This window comes from Pristiophorus japonicus, chromosome 12, assembly GCF_044704955.1.
Source record: "Pristiophorus japonicus isolate sPriJap1 chromosome 12, sPriJap1.hap1, whole genome shotgun sequence".
In the NCBI taxonomy this organism is placed as follows: domain Eukaryota; kingdom Metazoa; phylum Chordata; class Chondrichthyes; family Pristiophoridae; genus Pristiophorus; species Pristiophorus japonicus.
Window position 1 is genome coordinate 38,167,953 of NC_091988.1, and position 27,806 is coordinate 38,195,758.

The 27,806-nt window shown below is 40.6% G+C and overlaps 1 protein-coding gene across 4 annotated transcripts in view; it reads left to right on the forward strand.

Annotated features, from left to right (window-relative positions):
- LOC139277193 (serine/threonine-protein kinase WNK2-like) overlaps positions 1–27,806 on the forward strand; it is a 218,827-nt gene that overhangs the window by 56,878 nt on the left and 134,143 nt on the right. For all 4 annotated transcript variants that reach the window (XM_070895317.1, XM_070895318.1, XM_070895319.1 and 1 more), the window contains exon 5: positions 26,720–26,808. In XM_070895317.1, coding sequence (XP_070751418.1) covers positions 26,720–26,808 — 89 coding nt within the window. The remainder of the gene's footprint in view (positions 1–26,719; positions 26,809–27,806) is intronic.

Genomic DNA, 27,806 nt, shown 5'->3' on the forward strand with positions numbered 1-27,806 from the left:
CAGGTGTGGCTTCACCAATACCCTGTATAACTGTAGCAAGACTTCCTTGTTTTTATACTCCATCCCCTTTGCAATAAAGGCCAAGATTCCATTGGCCTTCCTGATCACTTGCTGTACCTATATACTGAGCTTTTGTGCTTCATGTACAAGTACCCCCAGGTCCCGCTGTACTGCAGCACTTTGCAATTTTTCTCCAGTTAAATAATAACTTGCTCTTGATTTTTTTTTCTGCCAAAGTGCATGATCTCACACTTTCCAACATTATATTCCATCTGCCAAATTTTGGCCCACTCACATAGCCTGTCTATGTCCTTTTGCAGGTTTTTTGTGTCCTCTTCACACCTTGCTTTTCCTCCCATCTTTGTATCGTCAGCAAACTTGGTTACGTTACACTCGGTCCCTTCATCAAAGTCGTTAATATAGATTGTAAATAGTTAGGGTCCCAGCACTGATCCCTGCGACACCCAACTAGTTATGGATTGCCAACCCGAGAAGGAACCATTTATCCCGACTCTCTGTTTTCTGTTAGCTAATCTTCTATCCTTGCTAATATATTACCCCCAACCCCGTGAACTTTTATCTTGTGCAGTAACCTTTTATGTGGCACCTTGTCAAATGCCTTCTGGAAGTCCAAATACACCCATCTACTGGTTCCCCTTTATCTACCCTGTTTGTTACATTCTCAAACAATTCCAGCAAATTTGTTAAATGTGACCTCCTTCCCCTTCATAAATCCATGCTGACTCTGCCTGACCAAATTTTGCTTTTCCAGATGTCCTGCTGTTGCTTCTTTAATAATGGACTCCAACATTTTCCCAACCACAGATGTTGGGTGAACTGGTCTATAGTTTTCTGCTTTTTGTTAGCCTCCTTTTTTAAATAGGGGCATTACATTTGCAGTTTTCCAATCTGCTGGGACCTCCCAGAATCCAGGGAATTTTGGTAAATTACAACTAATGCATCCACAATCCCTGCTACTTCTCAAGACCCTAGGATGCAAACCATCAGGTCTAGGGGATTTATCTGCCTTTAGTCCCATTATCTTAATGAGTACAACCTCCTTAGTGATTGTGTTAAGTTCCTCTTTCCCCCCCCCCCCCCCCTCCCCCCATAGCCCCTTGACTATCCACTGTTTGGAACAATTGAGATTGGATCATGTCCAACCAAAAGATGTCGGAACTGCTACACTAATTATTGGTATGGGCAGAGAAGCATTGACAATACTTGATCTTCACTTTGAGACAGATAAAGATGACGGCGATTGTTACAAAAGCAATATACTGCGGATGCTGAAATCTGGAATAAAAACAAATTGCTGTAAATCTCGTCAGGCAGCATATGTGGAGAGGAAGCTGAGTTAATGTTTCTGGTCGATGACCCTTCGTCAGAACTGGAGTGTGTTCGGAAACAACAGATTCTTAATGAGCACTGAAAGGGGGAGGTGAAGAAAGAACAAAAGGGAAGGTCTGTGATTGGTTGGAAGACAGGAGAGATGAGAGAGACAAAAGGGATGATGGCCCAAATTCAAATAGTAATGCCAGGAGTTAGAAAAACATTAGTCAAGATAGGGTGTGAATGGTGGGACAATGACCAACTGCCATTAGAGACAAGGAGAAAGAAAGAAAGCGGCTCTGTGAAGGGGGCGGGGGGGGGGGGGGGGTTGGAGCCAAAGCTTGGCAGTAGTCACACTCTGAAGTTGTTGAACTCGATGTTGGGTCCAGAAGGCTGTAAGGTGCCTAACCGAAAGATGAGGTGCTGTTCCTCGAGCTTGCGTTGAGCTCCGTTGGAACAGTGAAGGAGAGATCAGAGTGGGAATGAAATGGAGAATTCAAGTGACAGGCAACCGGAAGCTCGGTTACACTTGCGGACCGAACGGAAGTGCTCCGTAAAGCGCTCACCCAATCTACCCTTGGTCTTCCCTATTGTTGACTCTAGGATTAATCAGTTTCCTTTAGTTTCTCCATCACAAAATTATTCCAACCAATGAAGAACGGGCTCTACTTGGATCCCTCACTCAGGCTTCTTACAATATGTATAGCAAATTAGTTTGCAGGTGTAGCAGGTAATCAGGAAGGCGACTGGAATGTTGGCCTTCATTGCGAGAGGGATGGAGTACAAAAGCAGGGAGGTCCTGCTGCAACTGTACAGGGTATTGGTGAGGCCGCACCTGAAGTACTGTGTGCTGTTTTGGTCACACTTAAGGAAGGATATACTAGCTTTGGAGGGGGTTTTAGAGACGATTCACTAGGCTGATTCCGGAGATGAGGGGGTTACCTTATGATGATAGATTGAGTAGACTGGGTCTTTACTCGTTGGAGTTCATAAGGGTGAGGGGTGATTTTATAGAAACATTTAAAATAATGAAAGGGATAGACAAGATAGAGGCAGAGAGGTTGTTTGCACTGGTCGGGGAGACTAGAACTAGGGGGCACAGCCTCAAAATATGGGGGAGCCAATTTAAAACCGAGTTGAGAAGGAATTTCTTCTCCCAAAGGGTTGTGAATTTGTGGAATTCTCTGCCCAAGGAAGCAGTTGAAGCTAGCTCATTGAATGTATTCAAATCACAGATAGATTTTTAACCAATAAGGGAATTAAGGGTTATGGGAGCGGGCGGGTAAGTGCAGCTGAGTCCACGGCCAGATCAGCCATGATCTTGTTGAATGGCGGAGCACGTTCGAGGGGCTAGATGGCCTGCTCCTGTTCCTAATTCTTATGTTCTTATGTTCATAAACTGAACCATTTCTCAGCCAATTGGCCAAAGTCCAGAAAGTAGAATGAAGGCAAATCGTTATTATGTACTGTAGATAAAGTTGCTTATGACTTGGATGAAGGTTACATTCTGTCACTTGAATTTGGATATGAACATGATTGGTATGGCAACAAATTGTTTATAATGTGCTCATAAAAAGTAAATCTGATTTCAGCTAGACTGATGTGCAGCATTCAGTGTTCAACCTAAACATAGAAAATAACTCTGTTCTTCCCTCTGGAGGTGCCCCTTTTCCCCATTCTTGTAAAGCTGTACAGTAATAGGCTAGCAAAAGGAAAATAGTTATTCTGGAAGTTTTCTGCTGTTGTGTTTTAGTTCATAGGAACATCCATAGTTATATAGCAGTTCTTGATTAATTCCACTTTCCTCGTGCAATGTCATTGTACAATATTTGCTAAACACAATGATTCTGGTTTCTGCCATTACTTCTCAAAACTCTATCCGAGTTTTATTTACAGCTAGTGCATGCGTAGTATAGTTTATATCCCCGTATAAGATTTAAAAAATTTTTTTTAAAGAATGAACACTAGGCTATTTGATCGAAGTAGCCGAGCACTTCAGGATTTTTACACTTCACGGTTCATATTCAATGAAGCCAGTGAGGAAAAGAGTCAGTATTTAAAAATTCAAAGAACAACCAGAATTACAAACCAAATTTAAAATAGTGCCAAATTGATCTGTTCTCGGTGCTAATACTATTCAAAGTATGCAACCTGTGACCATTGAGAGCATTACAATAATGAATGATTTACAAAGCTCTCAAAATATAATGTGTGGCCAAGTACCAGAATGTCTTCAAAAAAGGGGGTCTTGAAAATGATTACAAGAGCCCACCTACGTAGTTGCCAGTCGGAAAACTGTTACAACAGCTTGTATTTATATAGTGCCTTTAATGTAGTAAAATGTCCCAAGGTCCTTCACAGGAGTCTTAGAAGACACAAATTTGACACCGAGCCATGTAAGAAGAAATCACGGCAGCCTTGGTCAGAGAGAAAGCTTTTAAGGAGCATCTTAAAGGAGGTAGAGAGGCGGAGAGGTTTAGGGAGGAAGATCCAGAGCATAGGGCCTAGGCAGCTGAAGGCATGGCCACTAATGGTTGAGTAATTATCAGTGATGCTCGAGGACAGAATTAGAGGTGCGCAGATATCTCTGGGTGGGGGTGGCGGGGGGCGCATGTTGTGATGCTGAAGATGATTAGAGATATGTTGGGATTTGTAAATAATGATGAGAATTTTGAAATCGAGGCGTTGCTTAACCGGGAGCCAATGTAGGTCAGCGAGCACGGGTGATGGGTGAACGCGACTTGGTGTGAGTTAGGACACAGGCTGTCGCATTTTGGATGACCTTAAGTTTATGTAGGATAGAATGTGGGGTGGTGCGGGTGCGGGGGGGGGGGGGGGGGCGGCGGCGGCGCAGCCAAGAGTGTGTTGGAATAGTCAAGTTTAGAGGTAACAAAAGTGTGGATGAGGGTTTCAGCCGCAGATGAGCTGACGCAGGGGCGGAGACGGGCACTGTTACGGAGATGGAAATGAGCAGTTTTAGTTATGCCGTGGATATGTGGGCGGAAGCCCATTTCAAGGTCAAACATCAAGGTTGTGAACAGTCTGGTTTAGCCTCAGATTGACGCTAGGGAGAGGGATGGAGTCAGTGGCTAGGCTGGAGTTGTGGCGAGGACCAAAGACAATGGCTTTGAGCTTCCTAATATTTAATTGGAGAATATTTCTGCTCATCCAGTACTGGATGTCAGACAAGCATTCTGACTATTTAGAGACCGTGGAGGGGTTGAGAGAAGTGGTAGTGAGGTAGAGCTTGGGTGTCGTCGGCATACATGTGGAAACTGATGCTGTGTTTTCGGATGCTGTCGTCAAGGGACAGCATATTGATGAGAAATAGGAGGGGGTGAAGGATAGATCCTTGGGGGACACTAGAGGTAAAGATCCAGGAGTGGGAAGAGAACCATTGCAGGTGATTTTCTGGATCGACAAGAATGGAACCAGGTGAGTTTAGTCCCACCCAGCTGGACGATGGCGAAGAGGCGTTGGAGGAGGATGATGGAGCGTTCAACCGTGTCATAGGCTGCAGATAGGATGAGGAGGGATAGTTTACCTTCGTCACAGTCGCAAAGGATGTCATTTTTGACTTTGCTGTAAAAGAACTTGTGTAGCAGCACATTAAGCAATTAATGTTAATGGGAACATTCTTGCGCCATTCAGTGTCCAAACTGACTAGATCCCTTCTTTGTGGTAATTAAAAGGAATGATGAGCCTGAACTCGTGAAAGTGAAACAATTCATAGTTGTGGATACAAAGCATGGGTTTTAGTATGTTTAGATGAAGTCGGATCTGCTCAAAGCATGGGTTTTAGTATGTTTAGATGAAGTCGGATCTGCTGACTACCTTTTCGGTGCTCTTTGGAAAATACAGATGGTTGTTCACGCCTTTTGGAATTTCTGCAGCTCCTGAAGAATTCAACTTCATGAAGCACTTGAAAATCTGGATGGAGTTGCTATTGTGAATATTTGTAAAAATATATATATGGTAGAGATATAAACACGATCATGAACTTAGGAGCCATTTAGAAGCAATGCCAACAAAAAAGACATCAAAGTGAACAAGGACAAAATGAAGTTAAAAGAAGTGAAATATTTGGGCCAAACTAGATCCTACTCAATTTGAAGTAGTGTTTAAAATATCTTTTCCCACAGACAAAATGTCCAGAGAATTCTTGAAATAATGGGCTATCTGTATCAGTTTGCACCAATGTTATGAGGCAACTGCTCTTCTTTCTGACCTGAGGCAGTTTACTTTACATGGGAAGTGTCTGGTTGACGTCAAAGTACTTTAGTGTCACTTGATATCAATAAGGAGTGCTTTCACAGTGTAGCACATCTGAGGGCTCAGTGTGTGTCTTGTACAATAAGGTCAACTTGTGGCTTATGCCTGATCTTAAACTGAGAGATAAATTACTAAAAACAAATTCAACTATTGTTTATGGTTTGGAGAAACTTAAGCGGTATATATTTTGGGGAAAAAAATGCTTGAAACCATCTTTTTAAGAAGAAAATCGTGCACCCAGAAAGCTCCAAGTAATGGTTTGATGTCTTCTGAGAGAGGCAAGGAGATGTTTCTTGTTAACATGGTGAGCATTGTGCATCTACCACATGACTAGAAAGGTGAAGAATGAGGAATTTGTCAATTGATGCACATACAGAAAAAAAGGATCAAAGCCATTAATATTTATTCCTAATATGTAGATAGAATGAACAAGATTCAACAAACTTCTGAAAGCGATAAAGATATGAAACGTTTGACTGACTAAACAAAGAATGTGGTTGGTTGACACAAAATGGCCTCCCAAAAGAGAAAAGTGCCATTCCAAATTGCTGTGTGTCAACATTAGAGATCAACTTGCATTCAGGATGAATTGATATTCGAGAAATTCAGTATTTATACTGTGATGAAATGCAGAGCTCATTTCAACCACATTGGAATCCAAGGCTATCTTTGGAGAGTTACAATGCACCAAGTGAGATACCGTATCACAGCAGCTCAAAACCTATTGGCAGATGAGATACTCCTTCCTATAGCAAGTTAACTTCTGAAAGCAAGGCTAATTAAATAACGTGGAAGGGAGCTTCTTTCTCAGAAAAGCCAAACCTGACTGGTTATAAAATAAAGGCATCAAACCTTTTGATAAGTTTTAGAGAAAAATAAGTCAGAGTTTAGCCATAAGGAACGAGAACTTAATGCCAGTACAAGTGCAAGTGAACATTCAACCTTGCAAGTGAAGGACTGGAAAAGGAAGGCTCTTTAGGAGGAATCATGTACACATGTAGGAAACGCAACCATCATTTGTGGAGAGACGGTGGCAGATAAACCAACTAAACAGTGAATCAGCGCAGCAGGGATTAAAGGTTTACATTCTGAGGACAGGTTGGGTTGTATTTCCTTCAATTTAGAAGGTTGAGGGGTGACCTAATCAAGGTCTTTAAGATAAGGATTCTATAGGGTAAATATTCCCCTGGTGGGGGAATCCAGAACTAAAGCTCCATCTTTAAAATTAGAGCTAGGCCATTTAGGAGTGAAATCAGGAAGCACTTTACATGTGGAGGGTAGTGGAAATCTGTCGGTCTCTCTCCCAAAAGACTGTTGATGTAGAGACAATTGAGATTCTCAGTAACAATATCAAGGGATCTGAATCAAAGGTGGGTAAATGTAATTGAGGTTCAGGTGGGTAGCGGTGTTCCACAAGGATCAGTGCTGGGACCACAGTTGTTCACAATTTATATTGACGATTTACTCTTTGGAATCAAAAACACAGTTTCTAAATTTGCAGATGACACCAAATTGGGAGCAATAGTCAATACTGAGGAGGACTGCAACAAATTACAGGAGTGCATTAATAAACTGGCAGAATGGGCATATAATTGGCAAATGAAGTTCAACACTGATAAATTTGAGGTATTCCATTTTGGTAGGAAGAATAGGGAGGTCACTTATTACTTGGCAGGTGAGAGTCCAGGTTAGGTAGAGGATCAAAGGGATCTCGGAGTACAAATACACAAATCACTAAAAGTTGCGACACAGGTTAATAAGGCCATTTAAAAAAAAAAAGAAAACCAAGCACTCGGGTTTATTTATTTTTTTTTTAGAGGTATAGAATTGAAAAATAGTGAAGTTATGCTAAACCTGTATCGAATCTTGGTTAGACCACACTGTGTACAGTTCTGGTCGCCATATTTTAAGAAAGGATATAGAGGCACAGGAGAAGGTGCAGAGAAGGATGATACCAGAAATGTGAAGGTATACATATCGGGAAGGGATGAACCGGCTTGGAGAAAAGACGGCTGACCTCATAAAAGTCTTCAAAATTATGAAAGGTTTTGATAGAATGGATAGAGAATGTTTCCACTTGTGGGGAAGAGCATAACTAGAAGCCATCAATAATAAAAGATAGTCACCAAGAAATCAAATGGGGAATTCAGAAGAAACTTCTTTATGCCAGGGAGTGGTTAAGGCAAATAGTATAGATGCATTTAAGGGAAGTCTGGATAAGCATATGAGTGAGAAGGAAATAGAGGGTTATGCTGATAGCATTAAATGAGAAAAGACGAGAGGAGGCTCAAGTGGAGCATAAACGCTGGCATGGACTGGTTGGGCCGAATGGCCTGTTTCTGTGCTGTATATCCGATGTAGATCACACATGATCTAATTCAATGAGGCAATGGGCCTCAGGGACTGTTCCTATGTTTCTATCAACGATGATTAACAAGTTCTACTGTTCGAACGCCAAGGTATGGTGGAGTTGTGTAAAACTAGTAACAATAATTGTATCTAACTTTGCATAAACTGTTAATGCTTTTGAACTTTATAATTGATACAGAATTTGTCATTGTTGTTCTTTAAAATTTTGTTCTAATTTTGAGTAGGGAGTTGTATTGATCATGGTGTGACTTTCTGTCCATAATCAAGTAAAAGTAGTTCCCTGACTCTTGTCATCTGATCTAGAATGTTTGTATGACTGTCAGTTGCATGTGGTTAGTTTAAAATGGCTGAACAATAAAAGTCATGTTTTTACGTTCTGAAGTCTTCTCATCTGTTGCTGACTGAAATTAATAACAAATTTTACAATAATATAACTTCCATTGTCACAAAGCAGTAGTGATGGTTTCAGGGCTGGAGCATTGCCTTAGTAGCTTAGTTGTTGAATATATTCAAGACCGAGATTATTAGATTTTTGGATATTGAGGGAATCGAGGGATATGGGGATAGTGCGAGAAGATGGAGTTGAGGTAGATCATCAGCCATGATCTCATTGAATGGCAGATCAGGCATGAAGGGCGAAATGGCCTCCTACTGCTCCTATTTCTTATGTTCCTATGCAGTGCCAGGGAACCATTTGTATTTGGGAGAGAGAGCTTGCCGTCTTGTGCTCTACACGGAGTGCAGTGCAGCAGCTGAGCAGTGAGTGAGCTAGTTGCGTAAACATAGGTCAGGGAGAGGCTTGGATAGGCTGCAGTCTGCGTGGTGTAGATGAAAATAGAAATTGATTGGTGTACTTCTATACTGCACAGCAACTGAAGATGCTCAGAATTTTAGCCAGAATGAAAATGAGTTTGATTTCACAGCCATAAAATATGGTTTGCACATTTAAGTAAAAATCCTCAAAGACATGAGTCTTGAACATCCATGCCTGAAAATTACTAACGGCCCCGTTGAAGTTAATATTGTCTTGTATTGAATATCCCACTCTTTCTATAATACAATTATCCAGAGCAGCACTAGACTGTGTAACACAGCCATACTTTTTAGTTTCCTGTGTTAAAGCCATACGGAGCTACAAAAATTGGTGCTATTAGATTTCCAGCCATATTAGTGCTCATCCACCCACTAAATAGGGAAATCTTGTGCAGCATACTTCACAACTACTAGTAGTACTAACCCCTCTGGAAAGCTGAGCACCAGAAGAAAAAGCTTCTGGCCAATTTCAGCAATAGATCTGGGAAATTTCTCCCTGCTTCCATAAGGCAATCGAGTCGGCTTCAGGAGACCATGGCGCATCACTAGATGAGCTTGACGAATGCAAACCACCCCTCCCTCCACATGTGCTACAATTCTTAACTAACTGTAGCAATCATATTGGGCACAGTCTTCATTGAGTTAGTTTTTTTGTACGATCAGGGCAATTGGCTTGAGAGCAAAAGCATCTGTAGCGCTGAATTATTTACATATGAGTAAACCCCAGTTGCAATTGCTCCTCTTGAGTTTTGATCTAGAGATCTAAAGTTTGTAATTTCCTTGTTTCATTAATAAACATCTAATCAATTTCATTGGGTCTTTCTGCAGGACACCTGGAACAATCCAAAGGCCGAAGTTTATAAAATCTCCAATTTTCACATTTTTAAAACTTTACCAATCTCAGCTACATTTAAAGCTAGAGCTGTTTGATGTAACTTCTATACATTATCTTTGATTTGTATCTTGGGTATACAAAGTAATATTAGTTCATAAAGTATAACGAAACAGGAAAAGAACAAAATGGAGAGGTCTGTGATAAGGCGGTGAGCAGGAGGAATTTAATGAAAAGTTAGGATGGCGCAAGGCAAAATGAGGTGGTAATGAGACAAGTACAGAAACAACAGAGGAGATCAAAATGGTTACAGCAGAAGAGAAGGAAAGCATGGAAGGAGGCTCCTCGGCCCAGGAATATGGTGGAAGAAAGGCAGGTGGACCAGCCCGCCGGCCTCGAGCACGAGCCAACACCACCTCCACTTCCAGTCGCACTGGTACAGCCATTCTCCATTACCTGCACCTGCTGTTTGAGAGAAATTGGGAACAGTGGTTAAGGTCTAAAGTTACAAAACTCCATGTTAAAGCCAGAAAGCTATAACGTGTCCAGTAGAAAGATGAGGCGCAGTTCCCCGAGCTTGCGTTGAGCTACATTGGAATTGTTCAGGAAGCTGAGAACAGAGGTCAAGAGTGGGATGAAGAATTAAAATGACAAGCTGCTGGAAACATGGGATCACGTTTGAGGCCGAACTGAGGTGTTCACCATAGCAATAACCTATTTCGTGGAGACCAGCAACATAGATTAGAGGGAAATTATGGCTCTTGTGTATCTGTATTTATAGTGCCAACATTGTTTCATACCAGTATGTGAAGCATGCTGACATGGGTGTTTACGTTTAATTTGTTTTGGAAAAGTACTACATTGCGTGTTTCCGCCAGGCTGTTAAAGCTAAATTAAGTGCACTCTACCAAGAATTGTATTGTAAATTAATAGCTGTAGGAGCTAATGTCTCGTGCAGTGACTTGACAATAATGTCTCTAGTTTACTTTATCTCCCTTTCTTCCACCCCTCCTGTTTCCAACAACCAGCTTTCAAATTCTATATTTTTAACCTTTTTCTTTCCATGTGATTTCTCTCAGTATTTCACATAAATTCAATTGGTAGTGAAGTCCTAAGGTTTATTTGTTCTTGAAGTATTTAGTTGGAGTTAGATGATTAGCCTCATCAGTGACCTGGTTGATGCCATTCCTAAATTTTTAAATTTGCATTGAATGCCATAGAACTTTTCTGCCAAATGATCCATAACACCTATTTGTGCTGTCTTCGAAGAACATAAACATAAGAAATAGGAGCAGGAGTAAGCCATTTGGCCCCTCGAGCCTGCTCCGCCATTCAATAAGATCATGGCTGATCTGATCATGGACTCGGCTCCACTTCCCTGCCTGCTCCCCATAACCCTTTACTCCCTTATCGCTCAAAAATCTGTCTATCTCCGCCTATATATTCAATAATCCAGCCTCTGATGAAACAAATTTCAGAAATGTGGGATATTCTGCAAACTCTGTAAAAGGACTGGCCGTGATTTTTAAAATTGGAATGCTGTCCTGGTGGCAAGGTTACGCAATTTCCATTTCTTCCAGACACACATCCATCTGGTTCTGCATTTGACCGGAAGCACACTTAAAATCAAAAAAGGAAATGTGTGTTGGAAGGGAGTACCTTCACCAACATTTCATAAAACATGCACTAACTAAACAATGTTCTGTCCTGACTTATATGGTTGAAGAGATGGCATTGGGTTCTTCCTGTGGCACATCCATCATTCAGTATTTGTCGCAAGCATGCCCCTGATCGGTTCTCAGCGACTGGTCAAGTGTCACTTGACACTAGGTCACCGTAAGTGACTATAGAATTGTTTTTAATTGCTGAGAAGGCTTTGGTGCAGTTTTAGGCAGTTGCCATAGAATCACCATCAACTAACACTCAATTGATATGAAATAGGAGAAAGATAGTCCATTTGTTAGACCTTCTAAATAAAAGTGGTTTCAACAGATTTTTTTTTAAGAAAAAAAACTGAGACACTCAAGGATATTTTTGTGTTGTCTTTTGGCTATAGAAAGTATTTAATAATTCTATACCTTGGTAGTTGTGTCTGCCGGTCAGACATTCCCTGGGTTTCAGCTCCCTCCTCCCATGTTGGCAACCACAGCAATTGTATGGAAAAATTATCAGGCAGTTCTGGCAGCTTTTTGCCCCGATAAAGTATACGGTGAATCAATAGTGATGCCAGCCATTGGCAGAGTTCCCATTATTTTTCATGGTCAGACAAGATACAGGAAATCTACTCACGTAAGCAAAGTTCCCAATCTCAAAAGTAAAACAGTTGGATGATTTGTGAAATAAATTGTTTGCGTATAAATTGTTATGACTACCATTTGCATCCTTTGAAAATCAAGGTAAAATAAAATGGATAACAGTACCTAGGTAGCTTTGGCGCTGCAGTTGTTCTGTGGATACCCTTGACATCGGTACTAGAACAGTGCTCCAAGATATCAAATTGCATCGATGTGCATAGCTGAAGATCTTTGGTTTTCTTGTAGATCTCCAGAAATGACCCTTTGTTAGGTAAAGCGACCCTGAGCCTTGTGCTACTTCCTATCCAAGCAAAAATATTTCCTGCTCTGCTTGTGCAGTGGTTATTTTTTGGGGGGCCAATATACAGAGTATTCTTCTTTTGAGGTAGTTGCCTTACAGAAAACCCAATCAGGTTTAATTGTTTTAAAGCTTTACTGTATTGATTCTACAACACACGACATTAATGTTTTGGCATTGCAATTCTCAAACCTGTACTGAACATACAGGTCTTGTCTTTTAAAGTCCCATTTCCAGTTTCTGCACCATTTTGGTGTACTATTTTATATGTTGAGGTTAAAGGAGCAACAAAGAAACCTGCTATAAGATCCTTTTCTTTTTGACTTAATATTGTGTGGCTTAGAATAATATAAATATGTTCAGTTGAATCATATTCTTGATTTCCCATTTTTATCCATTTGCCTTTTAACTTTTGCCCTCTTGCTGAAATTTTGCTTGTTTGTGCAATACACTGCAGCAGTATTTTGGGACTATAAACTGTGCAGATCCTAATTTTTCTGTCCACACAAACTATTTGCTGGTACATCAGTTGCTTCATTGACAGTCTGTGCATAATGATGCAGGATCTGATGCTTAAATCTATAACCACTTGTCCAAGTTTTGATCTATGACCAAAACAAATGGCTTGGATCTGAGCCCACATGCTTCAGTATGGATTTGAAGCAGTCACTATGCTGTGTGTTGCAGGATTTTATAGAGATAAGTAAACTGTGCTCCTTTGTATAATAGCTGCAATATTTAAGCACATATTCTGCGAGGGGAAGCTGTGGCCCATGATGGAAGCAATGAGAGGTTTAAAAAAAAAAAAGTGTTGAAGTCCATCAGACAGCGTTTCGTGAGCTAGGAAATTTTATTTTATTAATAACAGGACCTCAAAGGTACTAATCTCAGGATTATTCCCAGTCCCACGTGTTCGTGAGTATACAAATATGAAGAGCGTGCAGGCAAATACATAGCTGGAGAAGTGTTGCAGGAGGGAGTGTTTCTGATTCTTGGGGTATTGCAACCGGTTCTGGGGGAAGATTCACCTGTACAAGATGGACAGGTTGCACCTGAAAAGAGCAATCTTCACAGAGGCCAACTAGTACCGTTGGGGAGTGTGTAAACTAATTTTGCAGAGGGATTGGCACCAGAAAGGAGCAGCAATGACATCACAGGACAGAGATATATGAAAATAAAATTAGAAATATTCCAAAAGTTGCAGGGACCAGATTGAGTAAAATAGCAAAAGTGACAAAGGAGGTATTATTTTGTATGGATGTCAATGCCTGCAGTGTAACTAATAAGTTTGGTGAGCACAAGTTGCCACATGGGATTATGACGTGGTTGCATTAAGAGACATGGCTCAAACAAGGCCAGGAATGGGTTCTTAATGTTCCTGGTTACCAAGTATTCAGGAATGATAGAGAATGAGAAAGAGGAGAGGTTGTGGCAGTATTGATTCAGGATGATCCAGCTCTAAATAGAAATGATATGCTCGATGGTTTTAAGACTGAATCTATTTGGCTTGAGTTAAGGAATAGAAGGGGATAGATGAGTAAATTTGTTGACACATTCCAAAGGTGTGTAACAAAAATATATTAACAGGAAACTTTTTAATTATCCTAATAAAGACTGGGAAAAATACAATGCTAAGGGAAGGGGAGGAATTTTTGATATGTCTCCAGTTCATCAAGGAAGGAAGCAGTGATGGATCTGGTTGTGGGAAATGAAGTAGGGCAACTGGAGTGTATTACAGTAGGAGATCATATAGTTAACGGTGATCACAACATAATTCAGTTTAGAGTAATTATGGACAGAGACCAGAAAATGTCGAAGGTAAAAATGCTCAACTGGGGAAGAGCTAATTTCAGTGATTTAAGAAAGGACCGAGTGCAGGTAGATTGTAATAGGCAATTGTACAGTAAAACAATAACTGAGCAATCCAAGGCATTCAGGGAAGCGATTGGGTACAAACTAGGCATATTACTTTGAAGGGAAAAGGTAGAGCATCCAAAGCTTAATGTGCCCTGGATGACGCAGGAAATAAATGATCAAATAAAACCGAAAAAGGAGGCTTATGACAAACGTCAGAAGTAAGATTACGTTAACCAGGAATATTATGGAAAGTATAGGAGGGAATTGAAAGTTAATATGGGAGGCAAAGAGAGGTTACGAGAAAAGATTACAAAAGCAAAATACTGCAGATGCTTGAAATCTGAAATAAAATCAGAAAATGCTGGAACTACTCAGCAGGTCAGGCAGCATCTGTGGAGAGAAACAGAGTTAACGTTTCAGGTCAATGACCTTTCATCAGAAAAAATTAGCAGGAAATATTAAATTGATCTGTCAAACATTTTCTAAACATATAAAATGTACGAGGTTATGTGGTGAAAATATTGGGCGTATTAAGGATCCAAAGGGAAATCTTCATTTAGAGGCAGAGGACACGGCTAAAAAATTAAATGAGTACTTTGCATCTGTTTTCGCATACAAAGCAAATGATGTGAATTATACACTAAAAGCAGGGAAGGAAGCTATGAACAGGATTGTATTAGATTGAGGAGATGTACTAAAATGATTAGCATTGCTCAAATTTGCCACGTCACCTGGTCCAGATGGAATGCATCCTCGGCTGCTGAAACAAGCAATGGTAGAAATAGCAGAGGCATTGGTTACAAGCTTTCAGTCCTCATTGGATACAGGAGTAGTTCAGAATGACTGGAGGGTTGCTACACTTATTCAAGAAAGGGGAGAGGGATAAATCAGGAAACTAGAGGCCAATCAGCTTTACATCAGAAAATGCTGGAAATCTCAACAGGTCGACCGTATCTGGAGAGAAAAACAAGAGTTAATGTTTCAGGTCGATGACCCTTCGTCAGATTGTCATCGATCTGAAACATTAACTCTTGTTTTTCCCTCCACAGATGCTGCCTGATCCGCTGAGATTTCCAGTATTTTCTGTTTTTATTGCAGGTTCCAGCATCCCAGAATTTTGCTCTTGTATTACCTTTACATCAGTGGTGGGGAAGTTATTGGAAACCATTATCGGGGACAAAATAAACTTTCTTTCAGAAAGGCATGGGTTAATCAAAGGGAGCCAGCATGGATGTGTTAAAGGCTATCAGTGTCTGACTAATTTGATTGAATTCTTTGTTGTGATAACTGAGAAGGTTGATCAAGGTAGTGCAGTCGATGTTGTGTATATATGGATTTTCAGAAACCATTCGACAATGACAGCAACTTACATTTATATAGTGCATTTAATGTAGCAAAAGTCCCAAGGCGCTTAACAAGCGATCAACAAAAACATTTTTGACACTGAGCTACAGAAAGAAATATCTGGGCAGATGGCCGAAAGCTTGGTCAGAGTGGTAGGTTTTAAGGAGCATCTTAAAAGAGGGGACAGAGGTGGAGAGGTTTAGGGAGAGAATTCCAGAGTTTCGGGCCAAGGCACCTGAAAGCACGGCTGTCAATGATGAAGCGATTAATATTGGGGATCCACAGAACTGGAGGAGTGCAGAGATCTCAAAGGCTTGTAGGGCTGAAGGAGGTTACAGATATAGGGAGGCTCAAGGCCATGAAGACATTTGAAAACCAGGGTGAAGGTTTTAAAATTGAGGCGTTGTTGGACCGGGAGCCAGTGTAGGTCAGCAAGCACGGGTGATGGTTGAACAAGACTTTGAGCAAGTTAAGATACGGGCAGCAGAGTTTTGGATGAGCACAAGTTTATGTAGGATGGAAGATGGGAGGCCAGCCAGGAGAGCATTGGAATAGTCAGGTCTAGAGGTAACACAGGCATAGATGAGAGTTTCAGTAGCAGATGAGCTGAGGCAGGGTCAGAGTCGGGCAATGTTTGAGGTGGAAATAAGCAGTCTTGGTGATGGAGCGCATATGTGGTTGAAAGCTCAGCTCGGGGTCAAACACAATACCCCAAGGTCTGGCTCAGCTTCAGACAGTTGCTAGGGATGGAAACGGTGGGCAAGGAACGGAGTTTGTGGGGTGGGGGGGACCAAAGACGATGACTTCAGTCTTCCCAATATTTAGTTGAATGGAATTTCTGCTCATCCAATATTGGATGTCAGACAAGCAGCGTGACAGATCAGAGGCAGTGCCACACAGGAGGTGTGTTAAGATGATGGAAACCCATGGAATTTAAGGGGAAAGTGGCTCGGCAAGACACATTTGTTGTTTTCATTTTGATAGCAGTTGCTTTCCAGGTAATTCGTACTGTGAAATTTATTTAGCTCTTTTTGAGGCAGTGAGGTAATTCAGTCAGGCAAAAAACTCATTAAAATAGTAATTGTGGTCGGAGACTTCCTGCGGGCGGATGCCTCCAACCTACAAAAAATCTACGAATTTACCTGGTGATCCGGAAGGTTCGTAGATTCGAGCTCCTGGGCCTCTACTCGTAGACCTGCATAGAGACCCACGTATCCCAGGGACGCATGCGGTTTGCAAGAGTCCCTGGGATAATGTGGGCTAGTCCAACCAATAAAAGAAGGGAATCTCAATTCATACTTATGGGGTTCCCATTTGTACGGCATCACCTTAAGTGTGAATGGGAATCACTTCAAAAATACACAAACACATGAATTAAATTTTTTTTTTTAATTACATATTAAAGAATTAAAATGCCATTTAATTAAATATTTTATACAAAAAAAATTAGCATTTTTAAAAATGTTTTAACAGGGCTAAAAATAAATTTCCTTATTAGGGTATTTAATGCATAAATGAGTATTTAATGTATAAATGAGTGATAAACTCTTATGTTGGTAAAAGCAGGCCTTATAAGAACATAACATAAGAATTAGGAACAGGAGTAGGCCATCTAGCCCCTCGAGCCTGCTCCGCCATTCAATAAGATCATGGCTAAACTGGCCGTGGACTCGGCTCCACTTACCCGCCCTCTCCCCGTAACCCTTAATTCTCTTATTGGTTAAAAATCTATCTATCTGTGACTTGAATACATTCAATGAGCTAGCCTCAACTGCTTCCTTGGGCAGAGAATTCCACAGATTCACAACCCTCTGGGAGAAGAAATTCCTTCTCAACTCGGTTTTAAATTGGCTCCCCCGTATTTTGAGGCTGTGCCCCCTAGTTCTAGTCTCCCCGACCAGTGGAAACAATCTCTCTGCCTCTATCTTGTCTATCCCTTTCATGATTTTAAATGTTTCTATAAGATCACCCCTCATCTTTCTGAACTCCAATGAGTAAAGACCCAGTCTACTCAATCTATCATCATAAGGTAACCCCCTCATCTCCGGAATCAGCCTAGTGAATCGTCTCTGTACCCCCTCCAAGTATATCCTTCCATAAGTAAGATGACCAAAACTGCACGCACTACTCTAGGTGCGGCCTTACCAATACCCTATACAGTTGCAGCAGGACCTCCCTGCTTTTGTACTCCATCCCTCTCGCAATGAAGGCCAACATTGCATTCGCCTTCCTGATTACCTGCTGCACCTGCAAACTAACTTTTTGGGATTCATGCACAAGGACCCTCAGGTCCCTCTGCACCTCAGCATGTTGTAATTTCTCCCCATTCAAATAATATTCCCTTTTACTGTTTTTTTTTTTCCCAAGGAGCTTGACCTCACACTTTCCAACATTGTATTCCATCTGCCAAACCTTAGCCCATTTGCTTAACCTATTCAAATCTCTTTGCAGCCTCTCTGTGTCCTCTACATAACCCGCTTTCCCACTAATCTTTGTGTCATCTGCAAATTTTGTTACACTACACTCTGTCCCCTCTTCCAGGTCATCTATGTATATTGTAAACAGTTGTGGTCCCAGCACCGATCCCTTTGGCATACCACTAACCACCGATTTCCAACCCGAAAAGAACCCATTTATCCCGACTCTCTGCTTTCTGTTCGCCAGCCAATTCTCGATCCATGCTAATACATTTCCTCTGACTCCGCATACCTTATGCCTGCTTTTACCATGCGTAAGAATTTAAAAAGCATTCGCTGGGCAGAAGTTGGGCAAATAGCTCCACACTCTGCCCTCAGATGCTCATTTGCAGGTGATTTGCATGATCTGTCAAGAGGATTTTTGACTGACCACAAGTTCTGGGTTTCAGCGTATGCACAGTACATGCCTAAACCTGGAACCTGTGGGACCCCTACAGGGGTGAGCGCACCTCATACGCACCTGTAGGGGCTGCAAATTCAGCCCCATTATCTTAGGAGCTACTGTGTCTCAAAGTAGGTCCAGTGGGACCAAAGAATACTGCCTGAAGGTCATCAAAGTGGAATAAAAATATAAAATGATAAAATATTTTCTCCCTTTCTGCTTTCCTTGTACCCAGCATGGCTGTCAAAGCAGAAAGGTAACTTGTGCCTTAACTTCTGCCAGTGCCTCCCCAATAGGCCATTGTCAAATACATGAATGGGGCTCAGAGTGACCATATGAAATGATGGTGTCATTTCAAATTTATAAAGTGCTTTGGGGTCTGCTTTTTTTATTGGAGCTAAATATCTTCGTCAGCCAGTTGGAATGTATAAAACATGCTACTTATCAATTATGTCAAAATAATTAGACAGATTAATGTTTGTGAGGGGGAAATAATGCAAGTAAATGTATGTTTTGCTTATTTGATGGCATGAAGCTATCAACTTAATTTTTAAAAATCAAATACCAGCCAGGACACACTTGTATATCCACTTGTGGGCTACAAACCCAGTCACTTTCAGTTGAATTATCTTGTCCATCTGCATGAAGTTCTGTTTGGCTGTGGCTATTTTATAATGGTATCCGTCATAAGTTTTCAATTACATATTAAAAAGTGTTTACACATTTAAAAGTACATTTATAATTTAAATTTATAATTGAGCAGCTCTTTGACTTAGTGGAAATGTCAAGGCTATGGCAAGACAGTTCTAAGTTAAATATCTCCAATCTTTCTATATGCTAAGTAGAATAGAGAAATAGTACTTCATGTGGAAATTCATCCTCCTGAATGATACTACTGAATCTGCTTCCACGATCCTTTCAGACATTGCATTCCAGATCACAACAGCTTGCTGTGTGTTTTTAAAAAAAAAAAAAAGTTTCCTCTGGTTATCGACCCTTCTGCCACTGAAAACAGTTTCTCCTTGTTTACTCTACTGTGATAGATTTATAGAGCACAGCGCACACAGCTTTCTATAATGGCAGACATCTCAGAAGTTCCAGAAGCTTGTAGTCAGCTGACTCATTTATTCATCTTTAGTTGCAGTAATACAATACGTCCACATCCACAGTGTGGAGCTACAACATTACAAGCTTACAGACATTACACTTCTCCCTCCTTAATGAAGTTATAACAATCATCATGAATAACTTTCATGTTTATACATAACAAAGGATATGGACTTATTTTGCCATATTTACAAATTAAGCTTAACCACTTGTTTTCTATTTCGAAGAGGTACCTTTGCTCTCGAACAGAACCTTCCAAACATGGTGTTGAATCCAAACTCATTCATTTGAGGCTCGTCCTGAGAAACGTTTTCCTCCAAGGGATTTCCTTGATTTTCATTTGAACTCACTCTAACTTCAGACTCTTTGTTTTCCTGACTTGGACTCTGACTTAAATTCTGATTTTCTCTTTGATTTGTTTCCAGTACACTAGATGTCGGATATGCTACGGGTGTATCAAAACTATCTGATGAGTCAGAAATCATTGAATCATTCCCACCTTCAACTCCTTCCATGTCTGTCGGTAAAATGTGATCAATGTGAACAAACCTAACCTGTCCATTATCAAACATCTTGACCAAATATGTGCGAGGACCACATATCTTCACTACTCTTCCTAGTAACCACTTTACCCATTTATGGTGATGGTTCGTCACTCTCTCCTTCTGATTTAATTTCACATTTCTCTCTTACTCTACCTCTATCATGATTCTCTTTCTGTCTTAATTGTGTCTCTTCTACAGGCTGTGCCCAATTTGGTTTTAACAACGAGAATTTGGTTCATGGCTGTCGTTTGAGAAACTCTCTGGTGTTCTACCAGTACTTGTATGAGGAATATTACGATTCGTAATTAGAAAATTAGCCAATTTGTGATCCAATGACAAATGTCGCTTCTTTGGATTTGGATCTAACATTTGTTTTATGAGGGCACGTTTTACAATTTGTACAGTGGTCTCTACTGCACCATTTGAAGCAGGATGGTACAGTGGAATCTTGGGATGTTTCACCATTTTTGCTCGTGTACTGTGCAAATTCTTCTGAACAGAATTGTGGTCCATTATCCGAAACAATTTCGTCTGGGAGGCCAAATGAAGAAAATAAACTTTGTAAAATGTCTAATGTTTTACTTGTTATTTTCCACATTGGAAACACCTTGACACACTTCGAATGGCTAGCAATCACAATGAACAATTGTTGTCCTTCTAGCTCAGCAAAATCAATATGTAGCCTTTGCCACACCCTGGGAGGCCATTTACATTGCGCTAATGGTACTGATGGTGGTTGCTTGCTTTACCGATTGACATGTCGTACAATGACTTATGATGTACTCTCTATCTTTATCAAGACCTGGCCACTGTAAGTAACTGCGTGTAAAATGCTTGGTCAAGCACATTCCCACGGTGCTGGTCATGGAGGTCTCCTAATAATTTGGACCTGAATTTATTTGGTATAACCACTCTTGCACCCCAGATGATGCAATCTTTATCGACTGATAATTCATTCCTATGAATGAAGAATGGATGAATATCTTTGTCTGTTATCTGGTTTGGCCATCCATTTGCAATATAATCATACACCATTGACATTACTGGGTCACATTTGGTTGCTCTACCAATCTCTTCAGCTGTGACTGGCAGTTCATCAATGTATGAAAAATAGAACACTTCTTCCCTATCGGGTGTAACTTATGATGGGGAAGGCAATCTAGACATAGCATCAGCATTACTGTGATTAGCTGATCGTCTGTATTCAATATCATATGTATATGCTGACAAAATCAAAGCCCATCTCTGCATTCTGGCTGCTGCTAATGTTGGAACTGGGGACTTTGGATGGAGGATTGCAGTCGGGCTTATGGTCCGTAACGATGGTAAACTTAAGATCATGTAAGTATTTGTGGAACTTCTTGACCCCAAAAATGATTGCCAAAGCTTCCCTTTCGATTTGCGCATAATTACTCTCACTGGCACTGAGTGCGTGAAGCAAAAACATTTGGTGTCTCCTCCCCACCATGTAATACATGCGAGATTACTGCCCCAACTCCATATGGAGAGGCATCACATGCTAGCTTAATCTCCTTCGATATGTTGGAGAGCACAATGTTAGTTCACTATATCAACTTGCTTTTACACTCCTTGAATGCTGTATCGCATTCTTTTGACCACCTCCAATGGACCTGTTTTTTCAAAAGTTCATTCAGTGGATGTAATACTGTAGCCAAATTTGGTAGGAACTTCCCATAATAGTTCAAAAGACCCAAGAATGAATGAAGTTCTGTGACATTCCTGGAAGAGGGTGTATTTCTAATTGCATCCAGTTTTCCCATGGTTGGATGTAAACCAGCTTTGTCTACTCTGTACCCTAAGTACTCCACTGAGTTTTGAAATAACTCACACTTGCAAGCAGACACTCGTACTCTGGGCTTCTCTAGCCGTTTGAGGACTTCATTCAATATGTTATGAATTTGCCTAATTGGTGCTGAAATTAGTATGTCATCTAAATAACAAACTACCCCTTCAATACCTTGCAAAATCTGGTTCATCACCCCTTGGAATATGTCAGGGGCAGAAGACACTCCAAACGGTAGCCTATTAAATTGATATAGGCCTAGATGAGTATTTATAGTCAAGCATGACTTGGACTCCTCATCTAGTTCAAGCTGTAAGTAGGCATTTGTAAGATCCAGAGAAGATATGACCACCTGTGAGTGTTGTGAATAAATCTTCTATATTTGGCAATGTATTGGAGACATTAACCTCTGGTTTATGGTTACTTTATAATCACCACACAGTCTTGCCTTACCATTGGACTTGGGTACAACAACAATGGGTGTAGCCCAATTACATCAATCTATCTTAGAAATAATGTTCTCAGTCTCTAGTCTTTTGAGTTCTTGCTCCTTGAGTGCATATGGTACGGAACGTGGCTTGCAGTAAACCGATTTAGCGTCCTTCTGTACCCTGACACTCGCCCTGAAGCCTTGGATCGGACTGCCTGTTTCGCCGAACACCTTCGGCTAACTCTTGATAACATCATCCGTTGATGCAAATCTTGTTTCAACATGGAAAATCTCATTCCAATCCAGCATCAGTGATCTCAACCAATTTCTTCCTAGTAAGGCAGGCTTGACTCCTTTCACTACTATTAGAGGCAAGTTCTGAAATTGATCCTTGTATTTCACCGGTATGGTGATACGACCTACCACAGGAATGTGTTCTCCCGAGTAGCCTCGTAGCTCCATCTTGGATTTCTCCAGTAGGAAATCATGCAATTTGTCGAGGTATAGCGACTCCGGTACTGCACACACAGATGCACCTGTGTCGAATTCCATTGGTATCTTGAATCCTGCAACCTCTGTGTGGATTTTGATACTTTTCGAATAGCTGTCCATTAACCTCGTGCTCCTGATTACATGTAACTCTAACATCTCCTCGTCCTGTTGTTCTTCCATGCGATGTAGTCTCTGCGGATTTCTACTCGTAGCTTTGAAAACTGGACTCATAGCTTTGAAAGCTGGTTTACCCTTCAGTTGACATGCCTTTGCAAGATGCCCAGTCTTTCTGCAGAAGAAACACTCTGCTCAAAGTTGTCCATATGTGAAGGCAATGTGTTGTCCCAGGCACCGATAACGTGACTTTGGTGCTGTTAGACTTTCCAGTTTCTGAGACTTTGGGCCCTCACTGTCTTTTATTTTGAATCTGCAGGCTATTCACCACGGTTGATTGATGACCATAATTATTATGAAATTCTCAGGAATATTGATCAGCCATGCCCATCGACCTCACTGTCTGACAAGCAATCTCAAAAATCAAGTCATCCGTCGTCAATAACTTCTGATCGCATCATTTTTCATCCCACAAACAAAACAGTCCCACAATGCTCGGTTTTGAAAGTTTCCGAAATTACAGTGAATAGAAATCTTTTTTTAATGCTACAATGTACTCCGATATTTTCATCAGTCTTTTGATTTCGTATACCGAAACGATAGCTTTCAGCAATTTCTAATGGTTTGGGGTTGTACTGCTGCTCTAGCTTCGTTAACATCTCTAAGCGTTGTATCCTTTGGTTTGTCAGGCACAAGCAGATTTACCAGGGTTTCCTACAATTCAGGACCCGCTTCCGATAAGAAGATCGCGCGCTTCCGTTCCAACACAGCCCGGTTCTGATCTGCATTCTCTGGAACTTTGATTATATGATTTGCAGTGAAATACATTTCTAGCCGGTCCACATAAGCCTTAAACCTTTCCTGGTCGCGTTTGTATTCACCCAAGTGTCCCATTACTGCTATGGATGCCACCATTTTGTCTCTGCAGTGCAGACTGTGTGCTCGTTTCTTTTTTTAGCTCGAATTTTGTAGCTATTACCAAAGACAGAGAAGCTTCCAAAGTTATTCTGTTGGCTGGCTGAATCCTTCAACAAAATTTCAGCTTTATATCATCCAAAAAATCCCATCTCGTCGCCAAATGTGATAGATTTACAGAGCACAGCACACACAGCTTTCTATAATGGCAGACAGCATCTCAGAAGTTCAGGAAGCTTTTGGTCAGCTGACTCATTTATTGACCTTTAGTTGCAGTAACACAATACGCCCACATCCACAGTGTGGAGCTACACTATTACAAGCTTACAGACATTACATCTACCAAAACCATTCATAACTTTGGACACCTCTATCAAATCTCCTCTTAACCTTCTCTGCTCTAAGAAGAACAATCCCAGCTTCTTCAGTCTCTGTACATTGCTGAAGTCCCTCATCCCTGGTACCATTCGAGTAAATCACTTCTGCACTTTTTCCAAGGCCTTGACATCCTTAATAAAATGTGGTGCCCAGAATTGGATATAATTGGATACTCCAGCTGAGGCCTAAAGATTTGGCATAACTTGCTTGCTTTTGTACTCAGTTTCTCTATTAATAAAGCATATAGGATAGCTGGTTTTATTAACAGCCTTCTCAACTTATCCTGCCATCTTCAAAGATTTGTGTAGATGCACCCCCAGGTCTGTGTTCCTGCACCCGCTTTAAAATTGACACATTTAGTTCATATTGCCTCTCCACCAAAATGTATCACTTCATACTTCTTTGCATTAAATTTCATCTGCCATATCTGTCCATTTTGAAAGTATGCCCTGTATACCCAAATCCAGGTCATTAATGTATATCAAAATTCCTCTTCATTTTACCTTTTCTTTTACCCCATTATTAGAGGTAGAGCTTTCAGTCCCTTTGCCCTCCCTGAAGCCCCCTTCCTTTTCATTCACAGGATATGGGCATCCCTGGCAAGGTCAGCATTTGTTGCCCATCCCTAATTGCCCTTGAGAAGGTGGTGGTGAGCTACCATATACAACTGAGTGGCTTGCGAGGCCACTTCAGAGGCCAGTTAAGAGTCAAACAAACTGCTGTGGGTCTGTGGAGTCACATATAGGCCAGACCGGATAAGGACAGATTTCCTTCCCTAAAGGACATTAGTAATCCAAATGGGTTTTTATGACAATCCAGTAGTTTCATACTCACCATTACTAATATTAGCTTTTTATTCCAGATTTATTTAATTTAACTGAATTTAAATTCCATTGCTTGACATCCACTCCTCATTATTTCTCTCTGTAGGGCCTTTGGACATCTTGTGCATTAAAGATGGTCTTTAAATGTTGCTGTTGCTTCAGTTTCAGTCCTCTGCTAACACTGAAATGATTCAAAAGTGGAAATTTTACCTCCAGCTGGGTGCAAAGCCAAGTTTATAATCTACAGCTGATGCATAGATTAAGCAGAATAAAACTTGTAGAGGTGATCTTGCACCTCGTTACTTTTGCATCAGTCCACAGCCGAAAACCACTTGAATTGATGCTGAAGTGGTAACGTGATGAATCCTCATCTTCACTCTCCTAGAAGATGTGTTTTTGTATGGATCCCAGGTGGAAAAAATGGTGGGAGCCACTTCCTGGACCTATTCAAGTATGTCACTTGGCGGGTCAATAAAGAAACAATATTTCAAGTCGACATGAGCTTCATTTTAGCCTCAATCTTGAAAATAGGTTCTTTGTTGATGCAGGAGTCTATTGGCTTGAGATGGAAAGTAACTTTGGAATCACCAAAACTATAAATTAAAGCAAATTAAAGTTCATATCCATGCCAAAGGACTTGATTGTAAAATCATGCACACAGATACAAAGTCGAATGCAAGTGCAGTTACTGGACTTGAGCAGTCTGATATGTGAGCTTCCAAAGTATAAACTGTGGATATGCTCAAGGCAATGAAATAAAATGTTAAAGTACTGCAATATACCAAATGTTGCAAAGATTACAAGTTGAAAGGGGAAACTAGCAAATATTTAGCAATTAATGGTCCAGTATAGGCAAAGAGAAGAATCTTGCACTGTTTTTTGTGCTATATATAGCAATATGGATTTACAGGTGGGTATATTGACTGCATAGTTGTGCAGATTTGTATAGTAATTTAACAAGTTTCACGTCCAGGGGAGACACTGGTAGGAGCAACTCAGCCAGATAAAGATTATCTTCTCTCGGTGTTTTTGGATCGAGTCATTTATCCTGTATTTATCCTTTTATTATAGTGTTCTGATTGACAAGAATCCATTCTTCACTCTATAGGAGTGTGTTGTTGGGTTTGAGACGGGATCGGGGACCTATAGTAGGCGATTGATTGTACTTTTCATCACCAAGTGATCCAGATAGCTTGAAATACAGCCTCTGCCCGGATCTGTGAAAAGATCACATGGTGTCACTGACTTCCCAGAGGTGCTTAATTCATATGTTCGTGACGAGAGGAGTAACATTTTGCTACAATGGATGAAGTATGGCTTCTTTGAGTTTCTGCTGGAAAATTGATAGCTAACCAATGAGCATATTTTGCAGCTGTCACATTTTCTGGGGCACCAATATAGTGTTTATGTGTGAGATATAGCACATGTTCTTTATCTAGTAATTTGTGTATGTAGTAATTTGTGTATTGGCTATTTTTTATCATTTGCTTTTCCACATTTAGTTTTTTTTAAACTTCTTTAGTCAACTTTTTGCCAACAAAATGTCCATTTGAAGTTTCATCTTTACATGCATTTAAAAATGGAAAGTGTTGTTGTGATGGAGTATTCCAGGATAATTTCAGTGAATTGCTAATTGTACTGTAGTTATATTAAAATTGACAGTTCAATGCAATTTGAGGATACCAGCAATTATGGAGAATCCACACTTAAGAATCTATACTTAAGAACGTTTTGAAATTTACATTGATTTTAGTAATTGATCATGAATCTTTTTGATAACATTTCTCCAAGCTCGAACAGTAAAATAAGTTTGTGCAACTTTGTGTTCTAAATTTGCAGGGTGTGAAACCAGCAAGTTTTGGCAAGGTCACAGATCCAGAAATAAAAGAGATCATTGGAGAATGCATCTGCCAAAATAAAGAAGAGAGGTTTGTAACAAAAAATTATGAACAAGAGTGTATTGTTTGTCAGACCTGATAACTGATTACTATATATTATTAACAAGGCATTTGCAGTAAATGTCCTTTAGCCAGTTATCAGTGAGTCCTTGACTTAGTTTACAAAGTGTTTTTTTTGTCTTTATTATTTATTATTTATTTTTAAAGAACAGTATACGATATTCAACGTGGAATAGTGCAATGCGGCATTTACCCAGTATTAACCATGTGTATAAATACTGATTTAACATTTGTGAGCAATGTTTGATTATTTGTATTGAATTTAGTTATGTAATTCAACCACAAAGCATACTTTCACCAATAAACTCAGTTGTTTTACTTGTTTTATAGCTTCTGTAAAGTCAGATTTTTTTTTAAAAGTTTAACCTTTTGATAAGGGGTCTCCCGACCCCTCCACGGTCCCTAAATTGTCAGATTGCTTGTCTGACTTCTTCTGGATGAGCAGAAATTTTCTCCAATTGAATATTGGGAAGACTGAAGCCATTGTTTTCAGTCCCCGCCACAAACTCCATTCCCGAGCGACTGACTCCATCCCTCGTTCCCCCAACTTCTGTCTGAGACTGAACCATACTATTCGCAACCTTGGTGTCATATTTGACCCTGAAATGAGTTTTCAACCACATAACCGCAGCATAACTAAGATCGCCTATTTCTACCTCCGTAACATCCTGTCTCCACCCTTGCCTCAGCTCATCTGTTGCTGAAGCTTTCGTTGTAACCTCTAGACTTGACTATTTCAACGCACTCCTGGCTGGCCTCCCACATTCTACCCTATGTAAACTAGAGATGATCCAAAACTCGGCTGTCCATGTCCTAACTTGCACCAAGTCCCGCTCACACCTCACCCCTGTGCTCGCTCCCGGTTAAACAACGCCTCGATTTCAAAATTCTCATTCTTGTTTTGAAATCCCTCCATGGCCTCGCCCCTCCCTATTTCAGTGATCTCTTTCAGCCCAACAACCCCGAGA